At 43.3% G+C, this 18203-nt stretch overlaps 1 protein-coding gene across 7 annotated transcripts in view; it reads left to right on the top strand.

Moving 5' to 3' along the window:
- tp63 (tumor protein p63) overlaps nucleotides 1-18203 on the top strand; it is a 38401-nt gene that overhangs the window by 14063 nt on the left and 6135 nt on the right. For 4 of the 7 annotated variants that reach the window (XM_021315710.2, XM_036141547.1, XM_036141550.1 and 1 more), the window contains exons 4-10: nucleotides 4899-5147; nucleotides 14779-14965; nucleotides 15042-15157; nucleotides 16587-16696; nucleotides 16790-16926; nucleotides 17148-17230; nucleotides 17317-17441. In XM_021315710.2, the coding sequence (XP_021171385.1) occupies nucleotides 4899-5147; nucleotides 14779-14965; nucleotides 15042-15157; nucleotides 16587-16696; nucleotides 16790-16926; nucleotides 17148-17230; nucleotides 17317-17441 (1007 nt within the window). Of the gene's footprint in view, nucleotides 1-330; nucleotides 504-4898; nucleotides 5148-14778; nucleotides 14966-15041; nucleotides 15158-16586; nucleotides 16697-16789; nucleotides 16927-17147; nucleotides 17231-17316; nucleotides 17442-18203 lie in introns of those variants that run through there. The other 3 variants (XM_036141548.1, XM_036141549.1, XM_036141546.1) reach the window with 3 other exon arrangements.

Raw genomic sequence — 18203 nt, 5'->3', positions numbered from 1 at the left:
AGCTTTTTAAATAATATTTAAATATATTTAGTCTGCTGCAGCATCAAGAAAAGTCCTACAAGCATGGTACAACATTGATCTTGTATCATTTTCTCTTTTATTAAGAACTTCAGCGTCTCAACGTTCAATGTTTCTACTAAATTTGGCGTTACTAAATCCAAATAAGTTCCTCCTTAACGTTTACCTGCGAGCAGCTCAAGGAAGCCTCACAAGATAGACGAAGGAGAAGATCCTTCTTTTGGGGATGGGTGTGGAGGCAGGTATTGGACAGGTAGCTCTAAACCACTCCCCTCTCCTCCAGAACTTATATACGAACTACCCATAGATTCCTCAAGAAGCTTTTGCTCATCCACTTTGCATCCGTAGTCCATATCACTCCTTTAGAGTGAGAAAAAGAGATTTGTGGAATCCTGGAGCCAGTGGAGCAAACAGCAGCAGCTCTGCTCAATCTCAGCGCCAACATGTTGTACCTGGAGACGGGGACCACGAATTCTTATAATGAGGTAAGATCAGCCAGTCGGGCCCCAGTTTTCGCTCCCGCTTCATATGTTGGATCCGCACATCTCTGTGGTGTTGAAAACACATCAAGGTGTAGGCCTTTGTTTTTTTTATTTATTTGTTATTATTTTCATTCTGACTGGTTATCAAATCCTTATAGACGTTTATCCTTCTGGGTACCTGCTAACCAAACCAAAGCGTTCAAAGTACATGAAAAATAAACTAAAGATTCATAATCAGGTAACGGCAGAAAAACAATTACCATTGCAATTATTTTCCCCGGTGTTTTTTTTCTTTTCTCTATCAGTGTAAATTTGTGGACATCTTTGTGTGAGAGACAGAGCAGAGGAATGTAAACACCTGAAAATCACATTCAATCCTTTACTCTTGTGAAATGGCTGCTGTCTGGCTGGGCACAGCCTTAGTCAGTGGCTGTGATTTGCTCTCTCAGCTTGTTGTTAAGCGGGCATTTTACGCGCCATGAAAACTTGTTTCTGACACGGTCCAGTGGCGCTGGATCTTAATGTGGACAGATTTCAGTGTAGATGGCGCCCATTTACATGGGAAAAAAATTAAGAAGTGTCCAAAATAGATCACCACAATTATCAAGATTGAGAAGGTTTTATTTGCGTTTGGACATTTTTAAAAATGTCTGCAGTTCTGCTCAGTACTTTTGTTCTGTTAAAAATACAAAAGTGTAATTAATGTAAACAGGATCAATGAAGCGAATGAATGATCATGAAGCGGTTTGAAAATAACGCTTGGGTTTTCTTTTTATTCCTGATAGCATAAACATATTTTTTAATAGTTTCATGTTTACAAACTGTTGGAACAAAAAACAGACAAACAATTGTATTAATGATCTTTTGAAAAAAAAATCTCTCTAAGCAAAACAAGATCCTTATTCAAGTTTTTATTTAAAGGTGTCATTTAAAATCAGTTACTTTTAACGATTATGATCCATACCAAACAAGATAAATTAGCCTTTAACACCTAAATGCTGTACAATTGAAAAGTCTAGCAGTAGAAAAACAAATTTAGGCTGTCTTAATTTCTGCTTTAGTCAAGTACTGCGATGATCTCTTTCACCAGCCTAATTCTCCATCCAGTCCAGGAGCTGACTGGTTGATAGATTCTCAGATTGCAGGTTGCAGATAGCAGGTGTGTCACATCCTTGTCTTTTAAATCAGAGAGTGGAGGGGCTTCTTTAAGTGGTGTCCAGCTCAATGCCTGCAGTGCGCGGCGTATCAGGTTGCCCTGTCTCCAGTCTCCAGGGAGCCGCTGCAGTCATTAGAATAGGGCTGGTCAGGCGTTGCTGTTTGGTCCAGGGTCCTAATTGCTTTAATGGTATGTTGATGTAGATACAATCACCTGCTCTGCCCACCCCAGCAGGTATGAGGTGCAGATAGACCCGCACCCAGTCCCACCTCAACCCCCACAGCCCCCGTTGAGCCTTTAATGCCTCCCACCCCTGTGGTCACTCATCACAGTTCCCCAGATGCTCTCAGACACTGGCCCAAGGATCGTGGAGGGTCACCACAGAGTCTGGAATGGGAGTTATTCTCTCCCTCAGGCCAGGTCTGCTCTGGCTCCTGTTGTCTCCTAGGCCCTTAGTCTGTTGTATAATCGGCGTTGGCCCAATAAATGTAAGGCAAGGCAAATTTATTTATATAGCACAATTCAGTACAGAAACAATGCAAAGTGCTTTACATTATTAAAATATAGGAATAAAAGCAAGTAGGGATAGAATGTAGAAACAAAAAAGAACATTAAAAACAGTAAAACAGTTTAACTGGAACATTTAAAGGCAATTTTAAACAAATGTGTTTTTATATTTTTTTTTGTAGCAGCAAGAGGAGTGGTTGGTGGAAGTTTATGCAGAAATATTAGTTTGCACAGGCAATGTACCCATCAGTCAGCCAGTTAATCAGCTCTGGTTGGTGATCTGCTAGTCAAATATTAAAAAATCAGAACTTTTCCCCTGATCATTAAACACATTAAAACCTTCCAGCCAATCGACTAACATTAACTTTAATGCAGTTTTATTATTTGTATCTTTTATTGTGGATATATGTTGTTGTTTTTCCCCCCAAATATAACAAAATGAATAATACATAGTTTACATAAGATTTTATGTTGTCCTTAAAAAATCCAAATCAATATTTCAGACATGAAGGAAAAGTAAAACTCGGTATTAGTCAGGAAAACGGATCACTGCGTCCCTTGGTTTTCCAAGAAAGGCCGTAAATACATGATGGCTTCTGTTGAACTCAAATATTTGGCTTATCAATAAATACAGAGCAAGGAGTAATTTAATGTGTTAGTATGCCATACCAAATACCAATGTGTTGGCCCTATCAGTACCATCTAAATTAGTGCTGCCAAGTGTATTTCAGGTATTCCTGATATGTGTTGTGCATAATTCAGATTCCAACATCGCAGTGAACAGGCAATCACAGTAAAGGTCAGCGGCCCTTTTTTCTCCTGCTGGCCTGAAACGGTTTCTCTCACTCAGCATTCATCACAGACAGAGGAACAGACAACAAAAACTTTATTAAAGGCTTGTGAGCAGTCGCAGGCTGCTGATTTACTGTGCTGCTGCTTAGGAGCACAACATCCTTAAGGCCTAAACACAGTGTCAGCCATAAACGGCAGGAATTTTTAAGAGCTGCTAAAGTGGTTATTAACCAGTTGCTGTATTATAGTGGAATGAGATCTTATTAAAGGACCCAAAGACAGGCCTTACACTACCCCATTTTGAAAAGCTGATATCCCGCTTCCAGCCAATTAAACATAAAACGATGAGCTGAGGCCAGACTCCGTTAACTAGCCAATCACGGCTTTGTCCTCCGCTTCTCATCTTTGATCCTTGTATTCAGTCGGACCATGAAGAGCATTATTTGGAAGCGTGCCAGACGCTCTGCTTTGTGTCCTAGAGTTTATCTGTGTTTGGTCTCAGACCAGCATCAGCCTTTTCTTTAGAATGATAATTTAACTTTGGTAATTGGTGCCTGTCACATCCCCCACGGCAGCTCCCTGCATCAGGTGCTAGGGGTGGCTGTGTCATCTTACTGCCTTTGCGCCTCAATGGGATTACACCACAGTTCAAAGGAATCGCTCTGATATGATCATCAGTCACTCTCACATACGGGAAAACGCCGCCCAAACAGGAAATTAAGCCACTCTGGGAACTCCTTTTTAATTTTTATGCAGAGTGCAAAAGCGAGAACACTAATAAAGTTTCTAACTTTGAAACAGAACCAATAGAGAAGTCTGTTTTTTCTCCTGCTGTAGGATCACAGGCACGAAACCTCTGCCGCCCATCGAGTTGAAACCCTCCTAATACATGCGTGTAATTAGTCCTTTGTGGGAGAGCTTGTGTTTGTAGAAGCCTTCCTCTGCAAAAAGCTGGAGGATCTCCAACAGAAGGAGTTTTTCTTTTGGTCTTAGAGTATGTGCGCTCTGTTCACAAAACACTTGTCTTCTAACACCTGCATGACCGCCATAATTGTCCTGCAGAAAAGCTCCCGTGAGCTCTGTTGTCATTGTTTCCGGGGGGGAGGTGGAGGCTAAGTGACCCTCATCCAAGCAGCGAGCTCCCCCCCGATGCCCCTGTTGCACAAATACATCAAGGTTTACTCAGATGACCTTCCCCAGGTGTGTCTGTCTGGCTCTTTTCTTTGACTCAGCCTGAGTCACAATGTGTGGATCTGGGAATAATGAAGACGGATTACTAATTTCCATTGATTATTGATTCACCTCCTTCACTATTAGTTGTATAAACCTCGTCCTCTCGCTGTGTTTTGCTGGTCACCTGGCACAACACTAACACCTGGCAACACGGTGGGTGTGAGTCGGACAGCTGTGGTCAGCCGTGCTTGAAATAAACAAGGGGCCCCTGAGAGATTAATGACCGTCCGAAGAGCGAGAGACATGGCACCTCGTCCAGGAATGTGTCGTTTATAAATGGAAAGGAATGGAGTGAATGGCAAGCAGAGCTGGCAGGAAGGGCCTGGCTCTGACCCAGACGTACTCTCCATCCTGTCCGAAGGCTGACATTTGAATTCCTCCTGTCGGACCGCGGATAAAAGAATATTTAATAGATTCTTTTTCTGAGGTTTACACAACATGCTAAATTAATGATACTTGTTTATAACTATATTCTGTTAATGTATGTTGGGTTTAAATGAAGTCCATTCCTGTAATATCTTTCCTAATGATTACTTTATTCTGATTTAAAAAGTCTATTTACGAACAGTTCTGTGTCAGATCTCCTGTTTGTGTGGTTAGGAGCCATCAGTCCCACCTTTTTAATTGTTAAATGTACAAAAATAAAATCTCCCATGTAATAACTGAACATGTTCCTTTTGTTTTTTTCTGTCTTTCTCTTCATTTTGTAGCCTCCGTATACCAACCTGGGGCTCCTAAACAGCATGGAGCAAAACAACGGCTCCACCTCCACCAGCCCATACAATAACGACCATGCTCAGAACAGCGTGACGGCGCCGTCCCCATACGCCCAGCCCAGCTCCACCTTCGACGCCCTGTCTCCGTCACCGGCCATCCCATCCAACACAGACTATGCCGGGCCGCACACCTTCGACGTGTCCTTCCAGCAGTCCAGCACAGCGAAGTCTGCCACCTGGACGGTAAGAGTCCCATCCACCCATGGTTAGCTCTATCGTTTCCTTTTTACTGAGGGGGTAGACTCCTGTCTCCTGGGGGTTTCTGCATGCGACCCACTAGGCATGGGCCATTGTGAAATACACCATGGTTTTATAACGCTACAGTTCCCAAATCACTGCAGTTTAACATCGTACCTTTCCAGAAGCTCTTTCTGGCTGTTTTAAGCGTGGAGCAGTGCAGCGTTCTCCCTCCCCCACATGTTGCTGCACACTGCCAGTCAGCCAGCTGAAAGAAGGCACTTTACACATTTACCCTTGCACACAAGAAAGACAGATTTGGTTGTTTGGAAATGGTTTCTGTCATGAAGATGGTTGTGGGGTGAAAGGTTTTATTAAGGTCTCACTGTTTTAAAACTACAAACTAGCTGCATGTCTTAACCAGCTGACCACAGGCTGCCTACCTGAGCGCGTACGCAGACTAATTAACTATCTGATTTGGATAAGTTTGTTACTCTATAAAGAGCAGAACAAGAAGGGACAATATTCAACACAATTAGCAATAGAAAACGACTGCATTTAGCACATGGTTTTTCTAATTTATGGTTTAGCCAGTATATCAAAATAGCAATAAATGTTACATATTTACTTTAAAATTAAATATGTTGCTTTATTTTTTATCTGCGTTGGGATTAATTATTATTATCTGTTTTAAATAACAGATATTGGTTCTACATTTTAGAGGTTTTTGTGTAAATACTGCAATAAAGCTGGCATTTTATTGGAGTTCATCAAATCAGGACAATCTCTCACTGGTCCTGGTTCCTAGAATGTATCGCTGATGAAGTACTCTTCTACTGTAGTACGGTTTAAATCTAAGGGAAAGAGCTTTCTGGTTTGCAGCAGCAAAGAAAAGTTGCTAAACAGTTTCTTATGTATTGCCAAGCTGTCAAGGTCAGTCTGGGGCAACTCCAGGTAAGTTACTGATTATTGTTTGCTGGCTGAGCCGTCACGACTCCCTGTGGCTGTAGTTTGTACATTTAAGCTTTCTTCACACTTTACGTTTTAACCTTTTTATTGGCTTTAATATTTTGTAGCGCATACTTCAGTTTTTTTTAAGCTTTAAGTATAAACAGGGCAGTGATTTAAAAAAAATTAATAAAATGAAGCCACACAATTTCTCAGGTTAGAGGTTAAAGGAACTCTCTTACATTTCAACTCCTTATCTGACTGCCAGTGCTCTAGGCAAATTCAGGTGTACGTTAAAGGTCCTGAATTGCACAATTACATTTGGGAAGGGAGGAATGTCACTTTAGATGTATAGCTTCAAATCATGTCTAAACCTCAGGCACTTCTGGTTAACTTGCTGACAGAAAAGGAGGGGGAAGCATCACTCACCACAGACCCCATCACCACCCAAGACATTTACTGCCCTGCCGTCAGACGTAAAAAACCTAACAGGGTGAAATGAATTAGCTTAAAGTGAAATTCACTTTTGTCCAATGTGGTATTTTCATTTTAGTCCAAGTAGACAGCCTTTCCTTTTTGTTTGTTTAATGTTTTGCTTTGTCTGCTTATCATTCTAACAGAACAATGGGACCTAAGGAATGAGTCCTTATTGTGTCTACACATTACAGATCGTCTAAATAAGAGCTTTCCTTTGATGAGCCTTTCGAAATGACCCAGAAAACTCACAATGAAAGGCCCTAAAGAAACTATTTAGATGAGTTTGTTTCTTTGTCTTAATTGTGTTGACACACCAGTGGTGGGTTCGGAGGGCTTCAGTCACTCATAGGTCTCTGATCAATGACTTAAAGGCTCTTTGCATAATCTTGAAGTCTGGAACAGTATGGAGTTGGATTTTATCATTTTCCAAATCTGAAGAAGTATGAAAGAAATATGTTTTTAATCCTTATTCTTTTGTCAAACAGATAAAAAAGTCAGGATTCAGAAACAAAAATTCCTTCTTTTTTTTGCACCAATTCATATCTAAATGATCTCCTTTGTTTTTGATCAACTACACCAGAAGTCACGTGTTTATCTAATCTATTGTTGTGGTTTAGATTTACTGACTCACTAATGTTTGAGCCTGTAGACTATCTTAAAAAAGGGTTTTGCAAAGTGTGTATGGTGTTGATACCTTTTGACAAAATAAGGTTAACGTAATACAGATCAATTTAAAGATTTAAGAATCTATTAGCTGGAAGATAACCCAGCCCAGTCCGGACAATTCTATGTTTTATAGATTTTAAACAGAGATCATCAGATTCTTTATGATTTGTGGAAAATACAGATAATAAACCCCAAATAGGGAAATGTTTACCTTATATCTCCAGAATGTTTAGCCTACAAAAAGGAGCCCAGCTTTGGCATCATTTAACTATATTTATTTAAAACACACTATATTTAGATTATAAAGCATTAAAGAAAATCACAGGTTGTCACAGTGGGTAAGTCCCGTCTGGGGGAAACATGGTTCAGTAGGACTGGACTAAAGATGAGTGAAAAGGCATCTAATGAAACCCCATCAGAAAGGTTGGAAAACAATGTTACTGTGGCCTCATTTCACCTTTAAGTTGGCCAAAGTTCACCAGCGTCATGTTGACAAAAGAAGTAAACAAGTTGAATCGTTGCTCCAGGTGTGGTGATGCTCTGCACAGTTAGATGTCACCGAGTGGCGCTAAGTAAAGCTACACAACCAGCTCCTCCTGCTCTCTGATCATGTGGGACAGGTCTGAAGGACAGCTGTTGCATCAGTGCTCCACCTGCTTGGTTGTTTATGTGTCTGATCTGCACCTCTCTGTCGACGTTGTGACAGGCTGACTGCTTGGTTTACCGATGCTCTCTAGCGGACAACATAGCAAACAACTCTCCTACTGTAAAAGTCGCCGCTTCGGGCGGTTTATTGGGAAAAGCCACCAGGAAAGATGGCCGAGGGGGCCAACAACTGCAACCTAGAGAATTAGGATGTCAAACCTTTGTTGAGTGCATCATGGGCCCACTGAGACATGCTCACCTAAATCCTAAATCACCAGCCTTAATTTACCAACCCCAGCTTGAATGAGACTGCTCAAGTCCTCGTGTCAACCACAGTCCGCTCTGATTTTAGCGCACTCTGCCTTCCATATAAACTCAGGGAGTGCTCTCTTTGCTCACTTGCCACACCAACTGTGGGATTGCAGCATTCACCTAATTCCCACACCGCCTCACTCATCCCTCTCATTTTCACAGCCCAAAAACAAAAGTGTTTGTCTCATGCAGAGCCATAAGGTGGTTGAGAGTTGGTTCATGAGGGACACGCCCCAGAGCCTGCTTTACTACACATCCCATAATACACACATGTATTCAAACAGACTGTGTCCCAGAGTCACAACACATGATGAAAGACCGGTTGGTTCGGTCTTACTTAAAATGGAAAACCGGTGGATAATCATCTTAATGTTGTTACACTGAATATCCCCAAGAAACACCTTCCTCTAATGTTGACTGACTTAGAAATAAAACTAAAGGTTTTTAGTTATTTGGAAAACAGATAAACACTGGGGACTTAGTTCTTGTTTCCAGTTTGGTTTAGTCTTCAGCCTTTAACTTTTCTGATAGTCCAGCCTTGTAAAAGATAAAAGGACAACAGACTCTAAAATATAACAAAGTTGTTATAACTTTGTTGCATAAATGTGCAGATCCTTAAAGGTAATACTTTGTTGAAGCATTTCTGATTCAGTTCATGCATCCAGGCGTCTTGTCTTCATATTTTCCGTCGATTGTAGTGAAACAAATTGACCCAAAATTAAGTTCCGCTGTAATATTTGCAACTTTTAGGTAAAGTCACATTTTGCATTTTCGAAATGCTATTGTTCAAATGTCTCACTTAAGAGTAGATCCCAAAGCCTCGTGGCAGAATTTGTAATTTAAGTAAACCATACTTGAACCTTTGGGTCACAGTTCCAAAAGATTATTTTCACAAAAACAACACAGAGCATTACCAAAGGCAAACCTTATCTATAGTGAGACATGGCAGTGGCAGCATCATGCTATGGGCTTAGTTTTCTATGGGTGGAACTGGGGTGATTGAAGTTATACATGGTTCCTGGCTCCTGTCAAGTTTTGCTCTGAAGCTTCAGGTGTCTGCTAGAAAGCTGACAGTCAATATGGATTTTATGTTTTAGCAATACCCTGAGTCAAAACAGGCATCAAAATGAATAAGAGAATGACTGCATTGGAGGGTAATTTGTTTTAGAACAGCCAAGTTCAGAAATAAATCCCAGATTTAATCTGATCACTCACCTGAAGAGGAATGTTGACAAGAAATATCCTCGCAATCTGAGAGATTTGTTAAACCTCTGCAAGGTGGAGTGGGTCAAGATGGGGGCAGACTCTTATCAAAGAAAACTGAACGCTTAAATGAAAAGATGCTTCAACAAAGGCTTTATTTACGAATGTGTGCATTTATTACTTTACACTTCTTACTTTTTCCTTCCAATAGATTTTTTATTTTTTATTCATTTTTCAGTTGAATAGTAGGATAAATCTCATAAATGTGGAAAACATTTTGAAAGTATTTGTGGTCTATTTTTCATTCCAACAGAGGTGTGTGCGTGTGCTACCCAGGTTAAACTCATGTTGTTTCCTTGTTGTTGTTTTTTTCATCACAAATCCTTGAGCTTTTAACCTGAATCTTTGAAGATTAATGGGACTGAAAACTTTCATCAGGCGTGACAGCTTTGCATCGCTTTAGTATATTTTTTGTCCTGGCCTCACAGGGAGTCCTCTTCAGCTCGCCCCTGGAGCGGCCCACCTCAGTCTAAAGACGAGTGATTATAGTGTCGGTTCTCTTCTTAAAGGAGACTACCTCACCTGATCTCAGGAGATCTTTCTCAAAGCTTTCCTAAGCTCAGCCCAATAGCTCAATTGCCGGACTGATGGACAGATGGCAGAGAGCCACAGAAGATGTCACCAGCACAGCTTTCCTAGGCGCATAGATCTGCTAATGCTCCCTTTTTGAAGGCCTGTGGGATCTTCCACAGGACTTAATGGACTGTGTACTGTACTTTTTGATGACTGTTCTTATGGAGACACACCTAATCCCTAACCCACACCTTAACCTCTTCCTGTCTAGAATGACTGTGACACACACAACCTGCCAACCCTTCCCAGAATTTCTCCCACACAGTTTCCTTGTTGGCACTGCCTCAGCCTCCAAGGTGTTCCCACCTTCAGCCATTGGTCAGAGGAAAGCAGAGGGTCAAACGAATAAGCGCCCTGAAGATATTTTATCTCCTTTTGTGAGTTAATGGAGTGTTGCAAATGAGCCGGCCATTCTTGGCTACTGATTCAGCCATTGTCAGGCTGACGATTGCTTGTGTTTGCCATGTGTATTAACTGCCACCACGCACAGTCAAAGAGGAGGAATGTCATGGTCTGGGCTATCACTGGGATGCTGCGGAGCTCAGAGGGATTACAGTAATGGATTGAGGGCCTGTAGGTAATACTTGGGTAAATACTGCGTGCCTCTTTCCTGAACCCTATGCTCTAGCAGAGAGCTCTGTCTTTTTGAGGAGAGTTAAGCTTGATGGCTGCATCTCACATTGCGCCGGAGGAGGAGGAGGAGAGCCTGTGAATGCTCAAAGAGAAGAGTGTTCCAGCGAAAGGCGGCAAGACGCAGCTTGCCCCTGGAACATCTGCGGGCCCGTCCCACGCCTCACGAAATTGGGCTGAGACTTGTTTGTGTCAATGAGCTTGTCACGACTCGCCCATCACAGAGAGACAAGCCCTGAGAGCTGCAGATGGGAAAAGGTGGAGGGGAATTTTTTTTTAAAGGCAGAGTTGGAAAGGTTTTATGACAGCTTTGGGATCTCTCCATGATCGTCATGGAAAAGCACATTCTTCTACAGCTGCAATTACCAGATTTTTTTTTTCCCCCTTTGGCTCAGTGCTAAGAAACTTTGTTTAGCTGTTTTTACTTTGCATATACGTCTTTTGCATATTTATAAAATCAAACTGATCTTCAACTTTTTTCATTATGATTACACTTTTTTTTTACTGTTTCCCTGATTCCTGTCATCTATTTTTCTTCTTTGTCAGTAATTTTTGTCTTTCCGTAGTTGTTGTGGCCTGTCCACTTAACTGCCTGAACCTGACATGACTTGTCCTGCTATTGATTCAGTAAAGCCAATCAAGGAATATTTTTAAAAAAAAAACAGTTTAACAGCCCGCTTTTTCTTCAAAATGAATCCCTTCTGGTTTTTAATATGGATGTCTATGGCAGCTTGTACCTCTCACCACAAAGGGTGGAGGGGGCAGTGAGTTTAACAAGACAGCGATGTTTGTTGGATCGTCAGACTACGAGAGGCCACAGGGCAGCGTTAGCCTCAGGACGTGTGTCATCACTGTGATCGGGTGGTCGAGATAAGTGCTGCCGACACTGGGCAAACATTTTTCTATGTGGAGGAAGGAACCTTTTCATTATCTTTTAAAATGCTTAATTTCTTTACATTTTGGCTCCAATAATAAGTTTTTTCCTTATATGGCTTAAAATGGTTTAAAAAAAAAAAAAAAAGGAAAGAGGGGGAAAAAACTTCTTGGATTATTGTTGATTTAAACAGGTTTGGGAGAAGCTCCAGGCATGACATGACTTGTCAGGTATGAAGAAGACAAGACCAGAGGCGCCAAACGCTGCTTGTTTAAGGCCTGATGTTTGTCGGGACTTGACTCCTGCATGCGCCCGCAGCGGCTGTCAGCGAGAAAAGAACGCTACAGCTGTGGGCCTGCCTCAACCTGCGCCGCAAAGGAAGTGTCTTTCTCTTTTTTGGGGGGAGTTCAGCAGGATTTAGAAAGTAATGGCCCACATACACAATGGTTTGAACATCAGCGCTAACCCTCCTTCTCTGCTGATACTGGCTCAGCAGCGGCAGCGCTGTTGTGTCCGTGCCGAGGCAACCAACACCTTTATGTTAGTTATACTCTGGCTCGCTGCCACTTGTGGATATGTCCAGTGGCAAATCACGTGTGATTCTGGCCAACAGTTTTCTTCCAAATGCTTGTGATTAAGCAGCTCTGCACTGCGCGCCGTGTTGTTTCTCGGCTCTGTAACTCACATTGTGACCAATGAAAGGCCCATAATTACATGTTAACACCTGAGCACCGCACCCAGTGTGAGCCACTGGATCCCATCAGTCAACCAGCCGCCCTCCACCCTAAGCGCTGCGTGCCGCTCTCAGCAGCGGCTCCTGTGCTCGCTCACTGCTCAGCAAACACAGCACCCAGCAGCACATAGTTGGGCTCTTAAAGTTTGTAGCTCCAGGGCTGGGATGGTGCTCTGCTCCGTGTTGTGCGTTTTGGATGTGATTGAGTGTAGCCGCTGCGGTTAAAGACAGCGGCATATCATCAGAACAAACTTGGGTTTTGAGCTTCAAACATCGCTGATTAGATCATTGTGCATTAACTCGTGTTGTTTTTGTCCTCGGCTGCATAAATCCAGTTCAGTGTGATTCCTTCAGACACCATAAAATGACCCTTTTTCAGACGGCACTTCTCTCTTTCTTTTCGCCTCCTAATCCTTGGCTCTATTTTTCTCTTTCCTCACGCCTGTGCTTGGCTTCTCCACCTCATTTAGCTGATTGACAGAGGCGTACGGGGAGTATCAGGTTAGAAGCGAGGGGACAAGCACCCCTATTTATCTTAAACTCTTCTTTTTTTTCTTAAAAAGAAGAGGCTTTGGAAAGGAGCTTTGACTTTAAGGAAGAGTCAGTTCAGCCGTTTTGTTGACACACGTCACAAGGATTGAACCGTTTATAGAAATCCTCATTCCTTTGCTGTAGCGTTTCGCTTTATCTTGGTAACCTACGCGGAGGGAAGTTGAGCAGCATCACAGCTTGCAAAACTTGTATTATGTTTTGTATTAATATCTAAAAGTATGGTGTACATTATTATTTACCCCTCTACACTGGAATATATCTAAATAAAATGAGGTCGGCCAGGTAGAAGGTTGGGCTGAAGTTAAAAGTCCAGTCATGCTAAGTATTCAGCCCCCTTTACTCTGACACCGCTAAATAAAGCCCGCTGAAACCAGTCATGCTCAGAAATCACCCATATATGCCGCAGCAGCAAAACTACCAAGATGTTGCTCTGCACCTAAACTGACAGCCCGGGCGGCGAGAGTAGCCTGGAGGTCCATGGTAACTCTGGAGGAGCTGCAGAGTTTCACAGCTCCTGCAAAATTCTGGAGGAAACCGTGCTGGAGACTGTAAAAGACCCAGAGACTGAGGTCCCACGGGTTAGCCAGACCAGCAGGAAACCAACCAGGAACATGTCAGAGTCCCATAGGAGTGATTTAGAGCAAAGGGGTTCCATTAAATCCAATATATGGCAAGACTGAAAATTGCTGTCCTGTGTTGAATCTGAATTACCTTGAGTTATTTTGCATGTGAGAAAAGCGCTGACTCAGGGAGGCTGAATACGAATACAAGTTTTAAAACCGCGTTTCCTTTCCACTTCTGTTGCGTACATGTTGGTCGTTCCCATAGGCTGCAGTTTACAGTTGCAATGTGACAAAAGGTGAAAATGTGAAATTTCTGCTAGGCAGCGCTTCTTAAGAAGAGATAAACAAACTGCTGGTTGGGTTGGTCTTAATGGAAACAGGTTTTGCTTGGAGAGAAGAGTCAGATATGTCTGTGCCAAGTTTGTGTAACATTAAAAATCAACACATCCTTGTGCTGGCAAGAATTCCCCGATTCATTGGAAATACACTCCGAGGAGGAATGTTATGTTGCATTATTACCAAACAGCCCCTGGTGTTTTCCTTTTTTTATGGGCACTTTCTTTCTCTCACAAATGAAGCTGACAAGAAAATATTCACCTCCACCCCCAGCCTGTGTCTTCTGCACACAGAGGATTTCAAGCCTTGCTTACACAGCAGTGATTTGAATGGTTTGTTTACACAGTTGGGTTGTGCCTATTAGTAACAATTCAGTCTTTCTGATGGCTTACTGCTTATCAATCCCCACAGTGCCAGGGATCAAGGCACATCCATTATTTATGACTCTTGGCTCGCAAACTTGAACGTGAGCCAGTTTGTGTTTGAGCAACCATCACATTTCGGCATCAGTCACGGCTGGATCTCGCGATTAGTCCTCCACTCCTGCACCCAGACCTGAGAGTGATTCATTTCCATCCAAGCGCACAAGTAAAATCTGCACCCATATGTAGCTGGAGCTCGCCAGCCGCTTCAGAAGCTCGGCTCTGTGTGATGAGTAGCCATCAGATGCTTCAGCAGAGCACTCCCTCCTCGGAGATGAAAGCCAGGACCCCGTTTAATTGCTCCTGGAGGGGTCCATTTTATGGCGGAAGTCCCAGAGGGTCTCTGGAAGACATCTTTGAGGTTGCCAATACACACTTGTTGCCCCAAACCTCCTGTGTGTGTGTGTGTGTGTTTCTTTAAGTGGGTCATAATCACAGTGTTGCATTTAGTGTCTTTTGCTCGAGGGCAACCAGAAGCGTTCAGTCGGGGCAACAGGTGTTACAGAGATAAATCTGTGAAAAATAATAAAAGCAAACTGCAAAATCGAAAGCGGCATCAGAGCAGTTTGTTTAGAGACCGTCTCCTGTTTGTTTCACCGCATGCATGTTTCAAGTTCTAATCTTTTTCCCTTTCATCGTTTAGTACTCAACAGACTTGAAGAAGCTCTACTGCCAGATCGCCAAGACCTGTCCGATTCAGATCAAAGTGCTGACCCCCCCTCCGCAGGGAGCCGTGATCAGGGCCATGCCCGTATACAAGAAAGCCGAGCATGTGACCGAGGTGGTGAAACGCTGCCCGAACCACGAGCTGAGCCGCGAGTTCAACGATGGTCAGTCTGACATCTCACCTCAGTCATTGTTGTCTGTCGGGGGGACGTTTAATGACACCGATCCTGCCGCTTCCAGGTCAGATTGCACCGCCGAGCCATCTGATCCGCGTGGAGGGAAACAACCACGCCCAGTACTTGGAGGACACCATCACTGGACGACAGAGCGTACTAGTTCCATACGAGCCGCCCCAGGTGAGGGTTTCACCATCATCCAGCTGACATGATCAGTTGAGCCTGGACTACTTTCTCTAGTTGTGCTCTCTAGTTAGCTCCTTTACAAACAATACATCCAGTACCTTGTAGAAGCTTTCACTCCCCATTTTATTTATTACTTATTCCCATTTTGCCCAACTATAACCATCAATGTATTTTATTGGGATTTTTTATGTGATAGACGAACACAAAGTAGAAACATAACTATGAAGGAAAGCAATAAATGGGTTTAAAGACATTTCCAAAAAACTCACAAAATTGTTTTAGGGCATTTTTAACTCCTTTTACCTTATTAACCCTGAATAACATCAGGGGTAACCAATTACCTTCAAATATCCCCTAATAATATATATTAATTTAGTCCACCTGCCTATAATTTAATGCCACTGTGAATACTGCTGATCTCTGAAGGCCTCAGAGGTTTACCTCTGGAGGAGATGCAGAGATCCACAGAACCTGTTTACAGGACAGCTATCAGTCTCGAGCACCACAGATATGTCCTTCATGGAAAAGTAGCACAAAAAAAGACATTGGAACTTATTTCAAGTTTGCCACAAGCCATGTCAGGGTCACAGTAAACATGGGGATGAAGGTAAGCTCAGGGAATACCACATTTAAGCTTTGTTGGTCTACATGTAAAACTGTGTTTGGTGGGAATCTAGAACCACATCAAGTCCAAATTCACACCATCATCACAGCTGCAAACCATGGTGGCGGCAGCATCGCGCTGTGGAGATGCTCTGCCTCAGCAGGGACAGGGAAGCCACTAAACACGGGCCAATCAGAAAAGACCTGAGACTGTGGTGAACTTTCACCTTCCAGCAGGACTTCTGTGTGTTTGAATGGCCCAGTCAAAGACCGGACCCAGATCCATTTCACAATCTGGCAAGGCTTGAAACGAGCTGCTCACGGAAGCTCTCCATCCTATCGGGTTCAACTGGAGCTATTATGCAAAGAAGAATGGGCAGAAATGTCATTCTTTGTGATAGAACGCTGCTAAAGGCATAACCCCAACATACTTGCTGCTGTAATTGCAGCAAAAGTGGCTTCTACATAGTACTGACTCAGGAGGGGTGCGTTTCAAAAGTACTCCACACCTAACAATGTGAAAATCATTTTCCAGCCACTTCACTATTATGAACTACTTTGTGTTGGTCTGGCATATAAAGTCAATGGTATTTCGGGTTGTAACATGCCAAGAATGGAAAAAGTTCAAGGGGTGTGAATACTTATGCAAAGTGTCTTCAGCTTTTCTAAGGAAAAAGCAAATGTAAAAGTATGTAACAGCAGGTTTTAAAATTATTTCTGTCCAGAACAGTTAGAATGCCAAAGCTCAGTCTGAAATCAGAATAAATCTGTTTTCCTGTCTGCCAGCGGCGTGACTCTTTGTTGTTGTTCTCCTCTTTAGGTTGGGACAGAATTCACAACAATTTTGTATAATTTTATGTGCAACTCGAGCTGCGTGGGTGGAATGAACAGACGCCCGATCCTCATTATCGTCACTCTGGAGACCAGAGAGTAAGGCCCACTTCATCGTCCTCCTCAGTAGCCTGACATGTTCACTTAGCTGGTGTCTGACCGTCTCCTCTCCGTGTCCCTGTCCTCTCCCAGTGGCCAGGTGTTGGGCCGCCGCTGCTTCGAAGCCAGGATCTGCGCCTGCCCGGGCCGAGACCGCAAGGCAGACGAGGACAGCATCCGCAAGCAGCACGTAACTGACAACTCAAAGAGCAGTGAGGGTACGAAACGCCGTAAGTAGGGCTGGGGTTGGTGACGGGCTGATGAGCTTTGGCTTTACGTGGCATGCTGACGGCGTCAAGGAGCCTCAACCACTAACACTCAGGGAATGTAAGCAACCCTTGACTGGACCCTCTGCCTGCTGCCCTGCTTGTTTTCCTCCTGTCGTAGCTCAGGCTAACCGCTCTACACACCAGCACCTTTTATTCACTCGGTTTTATTCTCCTCTTTTCAGCTTACCGCCAAATTTCCCAAAGCATCCAAATGTCCACCATCAAGAAGAGACGATCTACAGATGAGGAAGTTTTTTGTTTACCCGTAAGTTTGACTTGTCGTATCTCATGGTGAAACCTTGTTCTGATCTCACCGCTGATCCCTAACTCTGTTCTCTCCATCCGCTGTAGATCAAAGGTCGTGAAATCTATGAGATGCTGGTGAAAATCAAAGAGTCTCTGGAGCTAATGCAGTTCCTGCCACAGCACACAATAGAGTCCTACAGACAGCAGCAGCAGAACCTCCTTCAGAAGCAGTGAGTCCCGGCTCCAACCAGAATGTTCTCCAGCAAGAGTAGAAATGCACCCATCAGCTTTGTGGCCGACTTCTCTCTCTGGTTTTTGAATAGCGCTTACTAGCCAGAATCAGTCCCAGCCAATCCTGATTTCTGTTTAGGGACCAGAATTAAAAGTGCTCAACATATGGTCCTGAACGGTTCCCATTAGAAGCAGAGGCGACGTCACACTGGGTGAGGGAGCGTTCACCTTAAAATAGGGTTTTATCGTTTAAAACAACGATAAAAGGAGTGCTTTTGTGAGCCATTACTCTTTAGCCTCCTCTGTTACTGATTAGCACTGCTGCCACAGTTCCTGTGTGTATTCACTAGAAACTGAACGTTAAGATTTCTGAAACATTGCTAAAGCCAACATGTTCCACACCAGAGGCTGAATGCACCAAAGGATAACAGAGAGAAACGTGCTGCTTATTGTTCAGCTTCCTGTTATCTGCTGAAGTCTAGCCCCCGTTTAGGCTGTAGGTTGATGGAACCGCAGTCATGCCATCGTAGAAGCTGCTTAACATCTCTGTTCCTCCCCTGATGTCCAACACCTCAGTGAAAATAGCTCACTTTGAGTCTTTCCTCAGTAACCACACATCGTTGTTGTCTGACTCATTAGCACTTAGTTGTGGTGCGTTCACGGATCAGAAAAAGGTTTGAGGTCCCAACGGGCCGCTCACCCGTCAGGGCGGGTCAGGCTGATCCAGTCGCCAGCTGATTTCTTGGTGCATTTCTACCTGC

This window comes from Fundulus heteroclitus, chromosome 9 (assembly GCF_011125445.2).
Source record: "Fundulus heteroclitus isolate FHET01 chromosome 9, MU-UCD_Fhet_4.1, whole genome shotgun sequence".
NCBI classification, from domain to species: domain Eukaryota; kingdom Metazoa; phylum Chordata; class Actinopteri; order Cyprinodontiformes; family Fundulidae; genus Fundulus; species Fundulus heteroclitus.
Note: the sequence above shows the minus strand (reverse complement) of the source record. Positions and strands in the feature narration are given on the sequence as shown.